This window comes from Gordionus sp. m RMFG-2023, chromosome 2 (genome assembly GCF_954871325.1).
Source record: "Gordionus sp. m RMFG-2023 chromosome 2, tfGorSpeb1-WG-v2, whole genome shotgun sequence".
NCBI lineage: Eukaryota > Metazoa > Nematomorpha > Gordioida > Chordodea > Parachordodidae > Gordionus > Gordionus sp. m RMFG-2023.
In genome coordinates, this window is record NC_088776.1 from 36,712,375 (window position 1) to 36,726,068 (window position 13,694).

At 26.1% G+C, this 13,694-nt stretch overlaps 1 protein-coding gene across 1 annotated transcript; it reads left to right on the forward strand.

Moving 5' to 3' along the window:
• The first annotated feature begins 249 nt into the window (after positions 1-249).
• On the forward strand, positions 250-11,737 carry LOC135923447 (uncharacterized). Its single transcript, XM_065458190.1, has 4 exons — positions 250-387; positions 445-593; positions 6,123-6,201; positions 11,283-11,737. Exons 1-4 carry the CDS (start codon positions 336-338, stop codon positions 11,411-11,413), a joined length of 411 nt encoding a protein of 136 aa, XP_065314262.1. The 5' UTR covers positions 250-335; the 3' UTR covers positions 11,414-11,737.
• The last annotated feature ends 1,957 nt before the right edge of the window (positions 11,738-13,694 follow it).

A 13,694-nucleotide genomic window follows, 5' to 3' on the forward strand; every position in this document is an offset into this window, starting at 1 on the left:
TAAAAATATATAAAACTTTGATAAAATTTTATTGATTTTGAATTTTATCATTGATAAAATTAATATAATAATATCATGTAACTAAATAAATCAATTGTTGATATTTAAGAAAAATATATATTTTCATAAATGAATATCCAAAAATGCTGAATTATAATTCATTACTATAGAAACAATCAATCAAAAATTATATTATATATAAAAAATTTTCGTTAGCGACAAAACATCTAAAAATACTACCTTTTAAATCATATGATTTTTCGCCATTTTATATGTGTTTACTGTTAATCTTATTTCATTCAATATTTTATTTTTTAAATTTTATTCGTTTATAAATGATACCTAAATTTTTCCCCATTTTTGTAATAATAGTGATCGCTTCGAACGGTAAATTATTATTAATTTTTTTTCTAAATCTTCATCGAATATATTTGATTTTTTTAGTAAAATATAATGATGCCATTAAGTGTTACGCGTGTGGTACACTACCTACAGCTAATATGAATCTAAATCAATTTAGGGATTATATGAGCTGTGCCGAGCCTTTTGACAAAAACAAAGCGATACCGACTGAGTGCAACGGATTTTGTAGGGTAAATATTAAATGATTTATTTTAGTTATCATTTTTATTTGTTGTTTGTATGCGTATGATTATTATCAAAAATTAGCACGATTTTTTTTATACGGAATACCGCGGCTAACATTTGACCCGGGCAACATGCTCAAAATATTTTTCAGGCCTAGCCAGTGTTTTTTTACTTGAATAATGCAAATTAATGTTTCCTTGACAAAACTATATCACGGATCAGGAGACATGTACAATTACTGGTCGGACCTAAAAATTATTTACAAAATTTTGGTGAATATGGCTAGACTGTTCGTTTATTAATATTGCCAATTCTAACATTTTTACATTTTGATTTCAAGTCCCACACGATTCTCGGCTCAAACTATTTCCTGTTTCTATCGTTTTAAATTTCTAGTCCTTTAAAGAACTTTTTTTATAAACTTTATTAAATGAAGGTGTTTTTCCATATAGTTCTGCTATAAGAAGTCGTAAAAATTTTTAAAATTTTTTTGGTTCAGGTTATAATATTTTATATTTATAGTCCATCCCGGAAAATTTTTAACAAAATTGCTAAAATTTTTAACAAAATTGCTAGAATTTTTTTAGGCTGGCACGTAATTATTTTTTATAAAGAAAAATCATGGTTTAGAATATTTTTTAAAAATTTCATAGTTACACTGCGTCTTGGCCCAACAAATATTTTATACAATGCTCTACCCTGAATTCATTACCTACCGGCCGGGACCGTACATGTTTTGGTCCACATCCCATAATTACCTTTTTTAAGTGACCTCGACAATTTAAATTGATTTTGAAATCCTAAAATTTTATACAGCCACCACTATAAAATTGATAATAGGGTTGTTAAAAAACCCACCCGATCAAAAATTTTGCCAAAATAATATTATGTAAGCCTCGACATTTGGTAAATAGAGTTCCAAATCTTTCTGCCATCTATGAGGAAATCCAGCCTTACATAATATTATTTTGGCTAAAATCTTAATCGGATCGTTTTTTAAAAATCGACCCGAATCGGGCAACAACTTTAGCTGATAAATACGAACAAGTTGTCATTTTTTCAGGTTTTTGTATTTTTAAATGTATATTGATATTTTATCTTAAATTTTATTTTACTCATTATATAATATAATAAAAATTAATTGTATTATGATATTGCCTTGATTGCTTTTTTAAATTTTTTTATTTATTCTTAGACATTTATACGCATCTTGGTTTATAATAAATGAATAAGGTGAAAGACAAAAATTAATTATGAACATATTTTTACCAAGTTTTGCCTTTTAATTTAAAGAATATAAAAATATTAACATTTTTTATTAAATCCTTTGCTAAAGGTGTTAAAATTAAATATCCGAATCCGATATCAAAATATTTGATTATAGATATAAATAGATACAGAGGCATGATTAATTTATAACTATATTCTGTATTGACCTCATTTCACATTTTTAATATAATATCAAAATAATATTTTATTATTTGAAATATAATATAAATATAATATTAATTCGAGATTAAGGAAATAGGAAATATTAACTAGATATATATAGACTTTTTAAGATAAAGTTTTGTTATCTATAATATAATTAAACCTTGTTTAAAGCGATTATTAATATTTTTAATCAGTTTTTTAACATTATTATATCTCATAAAATATTAATAAACTATATTTGCTTAAAAATATTAATAACACTAAGACTTATCTGTATAAAAAAAATATTAGTAATAAATTATCGCCAAAACTAGGAATACATTTTCTCGACATTTCTATGTAAATTGTTATTAATTATGCTCACATAAATTCAATATGATATATCATATAAATCATCATTCGAACCCATTGTTATCCATTTGGCGTAAATAAAGTAAGGGAGGATCTAAACTTTATAGTTAAATATTCCAAAGTTGTTCAAGAATAAATTTTAATACATATTTTTATCATTAAATTATTTTTTAATTGGCAATCCAGGTTCGGCTATGGCCAATAACTTTTATCGCCTTATTTTTTTAAAATTGGCATTTTTTTTTACTGGTCAGCATTTATATTGTAGATTCCCTAAAATAGTCTAGGGGTAAAGAATCCGGGGATGAAATGATAGATTTTTACTATTCATAATTGATGCACTTTCTTATTAAAATAATTATATTTATATCCATAAATGTTACCCCCCCCCCCCACCCCCATAATGAAATCATCTAAAATTTATTACTATTCACGGTGTGATGATAATTTTCTTCATTTCGTTTTTTCCTTTTGGATTTTAGATAATTTTTTCGTAGTTTTTTATATTTATCAGATAATTAAATTTTACCCCCTCACCCCCCCCCCCTTTCTTAAAAAATTTTGGATGACAAAGATAAAATTTTTTTATTTGTTTTCTTAGAAAAAAATCAATAAATTTTAAGAAATAAATTTGATTTCGATTTTATTTAATAATCATAAAATAAAATTCATAATTTTCAGACAATGTAAATAAAACGAACAAAAAATAAGCTAATTTGTAAAAAGAAATTTGAATATCCTTGATTTAAAAAACAAATTATCCTTTCAAATTTCAAGAATATGAGGCCAGAGAAAATTATTCAAAATGAATTGTATACATTTATTTTGATACTTAAAGATTTTACTAGAAGAAAATCAAAATTAATTAATTATAATAGTTCATATGAATCGGTAAAAAATCGGATTTTTATTTTTTAGTTTTAGTTTGGGGCCTAAATAAATATTTTAAGAATTCAAATTCAAACTTATATTCTTTTACAGTTTTATGAATGCATGTAATAATATATATTCAAACCAAATTCATGACATCAAATATTCTATTTATACATATATTTTTTTAATATTTACGCTTATAACGCGTTCCTGATTTGCGCATTTTATTTTGGGCCCCAATGGAATTTCTGGTTTCTTGAGAAATGTTAACTAGATAACAAAAATGCGGATAATTAAAATTATTGATCGTAGCCAAATTATTATTTTCTAAATTTTTGAAGCCATTATTTGTTGACTTTAACTGGGCCTTAGAATAGTGCTGTTCAAAGGCGCCGATAAAAACATATTAATTATTATATAATATCTGTAAAACGCATGGAGTGACTCCGTTCCATCCAAGATGAAAATGATGATTCAAGTTCTTTAAGGCCATTATAACCTACACGGTCGTGTATGCGAATAATATCGCTAAAACAATAGAAAGGAATTATGAAATAATAATAAAACTTTTATTAGAAATTATAAATACCATTCGCAGTAAGATTGCTACAATAACAAAAAATTTGTTACACCAAATAAAGCTTTTTGAAAATTTTTATTTATTAAAATAATAATAACAATATTTGAGAGAATAGAAGTTTTAAAGCTGAAATCATCTTCTTCATTACATTTTCAGGATGTTAAATAAGAAATCCTGGTCAAAATTCTAGTGCAATATTTAAGCTTAGAGAGAAGTTAATTTAAAGGTAAAGGAATTAAATTTAGAGGAGCCCATTTTAAAGTTACAGGAAAAAACGTTTTTAAAATTCGAATAAAGCATGAATTTAACATACTATCATTTCAGGTAATTTTATAAATATTATTGACTAATTTAATTTATTATAATGTTTACAATTGCAAGTATTAAAAATTGTTAAAACAAACCAATAATTGATCATTAATATGGAGCAGTATGCGATTCAAAAACTTTATGGGAAGAGATATGTTTTTGAACTATTCAAAGTAAAAATATACATTAAACTCTTTAGAGTAATGAATATTTTTATAAATAAGAATTTATGATATTATATCATTCACACAAAATAAAAATATATTAAATAATATTTAGTTATCTATCTCATTTATATATATAAAAACTCTAAGGGAAATAAAAAATAAGATTTCCTATACAGAATTAAAATTACAAGCTTTTTTATGCTATTTTTCTTACAATTAATTAAAATTTGACTAAGTTTATTTTCAAATTTTGAATATATCTTTATAAAAAAATTTCAACCCCCATTGACATTTATATAAGTCGCAGCTTCTGGTGCCATCCCTAGCTTTTTCAACTTGAGGGGATTCATTTTTAAAAAATTTTTCTAACATTCCCAAAAATAAATTAACTTTATTCTAAAATGAGCAAAAAAAGAATATTCTATCTAATATTTTATAGGAAGGACGCGAATTCCCTTAGAATATTTCTAAAAATTTTAAAAAGAGATGCATATTTACAAACGTAAAGACAGTGTCCTAGTTTGACTTATTTCTAAATATTCAGAGGTTTAGCCGACTATATAACTTCGCCTAAACAGACTAAAAAAAATAAGAGGCAAATTAGTTTTTAAGTAAGTATACAACTCATTTAATCTTCTAAACAAAAATTGTAATCAATATGGTAAACGAAACACATAATATTAGGGATAGGAAAAAACAAACAAGTTCTTTTTAACTAAAAAAAACAATGAAAAAAATATTTAAAATAACAACAGAAAAACAGAAACTAAAATAAGGTGTCATAGTTCAAAAGCTGTCTAGCCTGAGCTAAACGAAAGTAAGTCGACCCAGGATATTGCGAAATAGCGTTATTCATTATTTTATTAGATTATTTTAAGATATCATGTATATTTGTCTAATTTATAAATTAAACTAAACCTACCCCACCTTTCCCACTCCCCAAGGAATTGGTTCAGTTATAAATATAAAACGAGCAAGCAATTCGATGGAAAAATTCATGTTAGATGATTGAATATAAAGTCATAAAAAAAAATTACGAAACAAAATAATCAATATTTTTAAAAAAAATTAAATATAATCTATCTAATAAACCTTAAGCATGGTATCAAAGTTCCTTAAAAAAATCTTAAGCTTATGATATTTTTATGATTGTCTATTTCGAATAAAAAAATATTTGTGTTAAGATATATGCTATGCATCCAATAAAAAATAGACGCTTATATCATAAAAATAATAAATATAATTAAGGCAATTCTTATTAAAATATCTAGCTTTCCCTAGCTATAAACCCGGTAATCGTTTTAGAATATTGAGACGATTTGAAAAATCTTTCATAAAAATGAAATATATTGGTATACGCAGGTATATTTTTGACAAATAATATAAATTCAAGGTCGCAAATTAAAAAATTTTAATTATTTATTTTATAAATATATATCTATCTTTCATTTATTTTATATTAGAGATGATTTTTTTATTGTTTGAATTAAGTTGGCTTTGATTTATATATTTATATACCTTCATAAATATACTCAATTGCCAATAAAAATAATGTGTTATGTAGGAATAACTCATTTTATAATTATCAGTTTTGGATTTCTTTAATATATTACTATTTAAGTCAATCAATGGCATCGCTACTCACTATATAAGTTAAAAGATTTAGGCGCCCTCATAAAAAAGTGTTAGCTATATGGATAAGGCGTGTCCTCAAAATAAATTTAGGTGTGCTGAGCACGCTTTTGTCCCTCCTTAGCGAGATCACCTAGTTTATTAATCTCTCAATTTTCTAAACCATATTTTAAATATATATATAATAGAAAACTCATTATAAAAGCGGTGAACGTCATATTATAGCTAGAGGATGCAGCCCACTGTGCTACCCTTCTGAGGCGACTGGTAAAATAATTTTTTAAACATATTTGTAATTCTTTGAAATATATAAATATATACTATTAACGGTCCCAAATCCAATAAAAATGAATGGTATACATTATTTTGAATTGAAAAAACATATGAAAGATTAATTTTGTTAAACGAGTCTTTGGAACAATGATATTTACGCTTCTAAAAAGAACATAAATATTTATTTTCCTTCAGTCATTAAGTAATTAGGACGATTAATAAATGGGGTTAAATATAAAATATCATATTAAATATAAATATAAGTTATAACATAATAACATTAAAAAAACTTTAACTTTTTCTTAGAGCTGTGTAATAAATTAATATAAAAAATATTTAATTTCCGCTTCTAAGCATTTTAAAATATTTATTAAAATAGAAGTATTTTTATAAGTATGTCTTTTTCTCCGAGGGTATTTTTGCCCAATGTCTTTTTGTCTAGGAGTATTTATGCACAGTGTGTTTTTGTCCGGGTTATTTTTATCCAGATTTTTATCAGGACATTTATATCCGGGATTCATTTAGTCTAATAAAAAATGTCTAGACAAAATTTTATCAGCTTTAGAAACGGAATTAAGAATTAAACATAATTTTAAATATACTTATTTTAAGGAATATATAACAAAAATTAAAATTTGATTAGTGCATAAAATCTTCTAAAGAATATTTACTAAATTTTTATTTCTTATAAAAAAAATTTTTTCTGAATTAGTTAAACTCTCCCTCTTTTTTTGAATGAATCTGGTAACCCTGATCATGATATATTTTGAGAATTGTTACGAGAAAAATCGAGAAAAAAATTAATAATATGATCGGGTTCTAGTTTAAATAATATTTTGCTTAGTAGATTCGAAGGTAATGTCGAATGAATGTAATTTGCGGAAGGTTCTCTCAAAATTTATCGCTAATAGAAGAATTCATAAACTGGGATATTTAGTTTATAATGTAAAAACTGTAATTAATTACTTCGACTACATTCGACCTTATTCGTAAGGCCAGAAAACAGTTTACGAAAAAAAAAACTTGATTGGCAATTAAACATTGGAATTGGACTTCCAAGAAATGGAATCAACTTAATATTTAACGATGAATGTTTGTCTTATTTCGAAAAAATTTTAATTATCTTTATATTTTAATAAAAGTAAAAACATTTTCTATTTAATTTATATGTGCTAAAATTTCTTTTAAAAAAAGTCTCTCATGTATCATTTTAATTCCAAATGGATTTGTGTTATTATATAGTAGGAGGTTTAAATTATTTAGAGGTGGTTTTTTTTATATATGTTACGATATGTTTTTTCCTTATAGCGCGTTTTAAATTCACAAATCTTATTTTGCCTGAAATATATTTCAGAATGTTTAAAATTTCTACCTACCCTATGAATTTCAGACACATTGACTTCGAGTTTTACACTTTAAATGAAAAATCTATGGAGCAAGATTTTCTAAAAATCAGTGAATAGGTTTTCTAAACATGCTGAAATACATTCCGATGAAATCAATTTTAAAAAGCACGATCAAAAATGAAGGTTGAAAGAATAACACATGGACGCTAACATATATAATATATTTCACATGGTAAAAATTAATAATTAGGGAAAAAATCATAGTTTTTTATTAATATAAAAAATGAAAATTTAAGAATTGTGAAAAACTGAGGGACTTTTTAGCTTTTCGTGGAGCCTGTTAGTATCATTTTTTTTAAAAAAAAATCCACTGTAAATAAATGAAAATACACTATAAAATTATTAAATTCACCAAATCATCCCTTCATGCCCCTTTCCTTCTTGATCAACTCTGGCACTGGAGGTTTGCTTTTATGAAAAAAAGGCAGTTATTTTTTTATCGTGCTATAGAAAAAACTATACATAGAAAGAAAGAAAGCAAAATAAATGTAATATAATATAATCAGAAATTTAAAAAAATTAATAATAAAATTTTAAAAATTCAAAAATAATAAGCAACAATTTTAAACTCGCCATTGCGACGTTATTAATCGAGATGTGGATGGATGTGATTTACAAATTTGCGAAGAGTCAAAAATTGAGGAGTTTGGTCCTGATCCTTAATCCCAATATGAGGGAAGAATACAAAGAAAATTTGAAATTTTTTAACGTTCCTCCTCTAAACAAGACGAATGATAAAGAGATTTTGGTCGAATTAGAATCCCAATGCTACCATTTAATCTTTGCCGAGTTATTGATGATAAGGTCTTCACCAAAGATCCAGATCGAAAAATGGGTTTTACATGATAATAACGTGAGCTATCGGGTAATTTTTTCATAAAATGTACCTAACTGAAAGGAATATAAATATACAATTTTTCCATATGGCGATATATTTAATACGCCAAAAAATATATCGATACAAATACTAAACAACTACGATCTCTATCGATAAATAACTTAAAATTTGTCAAAATAATAATTATCTGATACTTCGTTATATGAGAAGTCAAAGCCCCACACCAGGAGAAATCAAAAGATTTTATAGTTGAAATATATATTTTTTAAATAAGAGATCTGGGGTGGGAAAGGAGGTAAACCACGCTTGACACACCTAAAGCTTAGTAATCGTGAAAATAGCGCGATATTGCTGTGATCAATGACATATATAATACCTAGACTGACGATTCATTCATTAAAAGTGTACATCAATGCAAATCAGCTGGAGACGCCATCTTGGTTACACTAATCATTAAAATTTTAAACGAGAGCCTAATTTATTCCTATATCTGATGCAAACTTTATTAAAAAAATATTCACATGGCGAGGACTTGTCTTTTAAAACTCATATAATTTACAAAGAACAAGTCAGCCATCTTCACAATTTCATGGCCATAACTAAACTTCTTGAAATACAGATGTAATTCTTTTATTGAAAATAAATGCTTGCAATAGGTCTAATATGCACCCCACCAAAACCTCCTACAGATCTTAACATTTAGTTAATAGTTAATTTCAGAATGTTAAATTAGCATGAATATTGTCAATATATTTATAGAAAATTAAACTCAGATATTTTATCATTTATTGATTTTCTATTTGGGAAACTTAAAAATGTTAAAATATTAAGTTATTTTTATAAAATTTAAATTTTCATTAAAAATTTTTTGAGACTTTTTAAAATACACCTTTAGTTTAAATTTAAAGGTATAATAATTTATAAATTATTTAATAAGTGCCTCGGGGTAAATACTATCTCCGGTCTTCGTTTTTTTGTAAAAAATATTAATGCATACGTATAATAAATATCTTGGATTAAAAAGTAACGAATTTTTTTTGCGAATCAAATTAAAGATTGATTCGATAAATATTATATCAAATATTTCCTTTTGAATAAATGCTTAAATTTTGGCTCTTTATTTGCAATTCAAATGAGATGAGGAATATAATGTCTATTTTATTTATCGTAATATTTGGTATATCTTCCCTCCTGTTCGAATTTTTAATCGAATTAAGTTTTGTCATTATTATCTCTGCTTAAAATACCGAAATAAAAAGTTAGGGATGCTAAAATTGATATCATATAATCAGACGCGTACGCAGCGGGGGGAGGGGGCTGGGGGACAAATCCCCCCCCCCCCAGCCAAAAAATGCAGATGCCGGATATATTTTTTAAAAATATTATTGTTTATATTAATTTATATTTGTTAATATTTATTCCTATTTCATATTAAATATATATTTAATTACATTTATTTATCACATTCATCTACTAAATTAATTTCGATTTCAAGTTTTCCTTGACGTAATATTTACCTATTATTTTCAAATATCTAGTGGCTTAATATTTATCTTTTCAAATTTCTAGTCAAATAATAATTATTTACTCCTTGTCCAACAGGGAGAAAGAATTTGCAAGCTTGTCCAACTAGATGGAGTCTTCGCCATCAAGCAGTAACAGCTTTTATGGAGTTAGAAGAGCCTATTATTAATGCTATCACTGAAATATCACAATGGCCTGAAAGAAATATATCCTTAGAAGCAAGAAAATTATTGGATTCAATACTTATTCCCAATTTTTTTCCTCATTAGAATATATTATTTAATTGTACAACTATTTTATGTAATAGTTTTAAAAAACATGACATTGACTTGCCTAAGAAGATGAGAATAGCGGAGAGCATTTTATTAGAACTCAAGGAAATTAGGGCTAATGTTGATGAAGAATTTTATATCTTATATGTTATTGTTGAGTCAAAAGCAGATCTATACGTGTTTAGCAAAAGCTCATCGTCAAAACATTAATATAGGATCAGTAGAACAGTATTATAAAACAAATGTCCCCTCTCTTAGATACACGTATAAACCAAATAAATCAATAGTTTTTAATTCATCATGCAGCACTTGCCAATCTGCAGATATTACTTCCACAAAAGCCTTCCCAACCATTTTCAGATGGTGATAGAGAAAGAAATATTTGTTAAATTTTTATCATGAAGATGTTAAAATATCTTATGATGCCTTATTAGCTGAATATGATTAAAAGATTACCTATGGTTGATATAGTCCCAAAAAATGCTATGGATGCTTTGCATTTCAAACATATTTTAGATTATATTCCTAATGTATTAAAATGGTTATATATTAGCAACTCTTCCCATTAGTAAATTAATGAGAGAACTCTTTTTCAAGAAGAATAACATAGCCCTGCAGAGGTACAATTTGCAGGGCACGGCCCGGATTTTTTTTTAAAAAAAATTTCAGGCTCGGTTCGGGTGTTTTTTTAAAAAAAAATTAGGGCCCGACCCAGGTGTTTTTTAGGGTCCGGTTCTGCAGGTCTCTGAAAAACATACCTAAGAAGTACAACTTCTGATATTAGATTGAATGTTTTGGAATATTCATAGGCATTTGACGCCAACCAAGGATTAGATGATTGACAAATTAGCTCAATCCCAACGAAGATTGGATTTTACATTGTAAATATATAACAAATTTTATTATCCCCCCTCCCCCAGCGAATTCTACGCGCCTGCTTATAATTGGTTGCCAATTTCGACTATTTTTATTTATTATAAATTTTTGAACATACTAACTCAAATATTTTTTTATATACGACCTTATATAATAAAGATATGAAAACAAGCTGCTGCAATACAGATCTATGCAATGGTACTCCAAAAATGAATGGATCTTTGATTATGCTAACTGTTTCTTTCATATTGACAATTTTCGCAACATTTATCAAAGAAAATATTTTATAAATTTTACCTTTATTCCTTTCTTTATTTTTTAAATTCAAATATATATATTAATTTTAGCTTATTATTTTTAAAACATAAAACAATGTTTATAATGTAACATATATGACCGATGTCACTTAAAAAATATTGGCTATATTTTAACTGTATGTATATCATTCCCTCAGGTTTTAGGAATAGTTATTTTATTTTTTACATGATTTTAATCAAAAAATTATTATTTTCCACAAACTCCTTTTAAATTATTCCCATACTCATTTTTTGATTACTGAAAATTGTTTATTTTATGATAAACGGTGATTTAAAACTTAAATATACTACTTATTACAAAAAAAAAAATTATAAATAAGAATATCTTTTTATTATTATATTTATAATTATATTATCCCAATAAAATATATTATGGCTAATATATTGTGGTTTATTTATAAATTAAATTTTAAAAAAAACTTTATCATAAAATTTTGAACGAACTGAACGCGTTCGTCTTTTTTTTTTGAAAGCGAACGTGAACCAGAGCTATAAAAAGCCTAAAATTGCTCAAAGCAACCAGCATTGAATGTATTATCCCAATTGCCTTAAAAATATTTAGATATATTATATTAGATAGAATCAAACAAATAATGAATCAAATCCCTTCTCATGCTATTACATCTTATAGAAAGGGCAGAAATACAACAGAACTAACCATGGCTCTTTAAGTCATCCGATAAAGCTAGTATTCATAAATCCTTTGTTTTGCTCTGATGATTGTTCTAAGCCAGGCCTTTAACTCAATAATACTATATAAAATATGGCCCTTACTGGAATACAAGGAATAGACAAATCTTTAATCTTTTTAATAAATATAATTTATGGCAATCATAATATAATACAACAACATCAAACTATCAAATCACAATCATTTAAAGTTAAAATGAGCCTTATACAAGGATGCATTCTCTCAACTATGGTGTTTAATGTAATAATAGATGGTGTTATATATATATCCTTCTAACAGGAATATGCACTCCACAACATTTTGACAAACATCGAATATTATGCATAACTGGCTGAATTTTTTATATTATGAGGAGATTTTTACTGGCTATCTCAAAAATTAAACTAATGAACATACTGGTATTATTTGTTGCAGTAATGGATTAGTTGAGCTATATAGGTTTATCCTTAATGATATCGTCATAGAATCAGTTACACTTTAACTAGAAGCCACAATAAGCTCATTAGATCTAACTAAATTAGATACAAAACCGAGAACAAGCAAGACCAGATTTCGATACCATTAACTAGCAAAACTATTGTCTTTCAGCCAAATATATACTAAACAATAAAACATTTGTATCCGTAAATATCCTCATATTAATATATGGACTAGAAACATAGCAAGACACCAATAGCAATATTAACACGTCCAGATCTTTATAAATAAATTATTAAGAAGAAATTCAAGGAACACCTCTAATACTCAATTCTGTGGAGTAGAACCAATATTTTACCAATTAACCGGTTCATTTCTTTGAGGGTCACACTCGAGAAAATATGATACTCTCGTCCATGAAATTTTTCCCAGATCATAGAATGTTGCATTTCCCAAATATTAGTTAGAAAAATGTTTAGTGCATATGGAGCTGATCAATTTCTCATTTACTGAGTTCATGGCACTTAACGGAAACATAAAATATTTAAAGGAACACCGTCAGTTAGTGATCTGCATCGGGCCTAATTATTCAAGCTCGGCCCGAAATTTTTTTTAAAAAAATTTACCAACCCGGCCCGAATTTATTTAAATATAGAAATTCATTTTTATAATTACTCAAAATAAATGATATATGTTACATGCCGTCTAGTTTCTATAAATAAAATCCAATATTTTTATTTTACATAAAAAATTCAACATAAAATTTATAAATTTTGATATATTATTTTTTAAAAAAATATTAGGCCCAGCCCAGTTCGAACCCGATTTCTTTTTTAATAAATAGGCCCAAACCCGTCCCGGCGGGCCGGGCCTACTTTTGCAGATATCTACCATCAATAATAATAATGATGACGACGATTAAGGGAAAAAATGATGATAAAGACGACTAATCAGGCGCGACTTAGAATTTTCTAAAGGGAGGGGTGGGGGTCATTTTTTTAAAATTAAAATGTATTTTTGAAACATTAAAAATTTATAGAACAAACCTTATGAAAAAAATAAATATTTAATAGCGAATATAATATTGTTAAAAAAATATTATAGCTATATAAACCGGTAAGTAAATCATAATAAATTTAAAATTAA

Excerpts from the sequence above, each read along its gene's own strand:
- LOC135923447 (XM_065458190.1), top strand. The coding sequence starts at position 336 with ATGATACCTAAATTTTTCCCCATTTTTGTAATAATAGTGATCGCTTCG. Across the intron at positions 594-6,122 it reads AGTGCAACGGATTTTGTAGG|AAAACTCATTATAAAAGCGG; the intron begins GTAAATATTAAA and ends TATATATAATAG. Across the intron at positions 6,202-11,282 it reads CTACCCTTCTGAGGCGACTG|ATATGAAAACAAGCTGCTGC; the intron begins GTAAAATAATTT and ends TATATAATAAAG.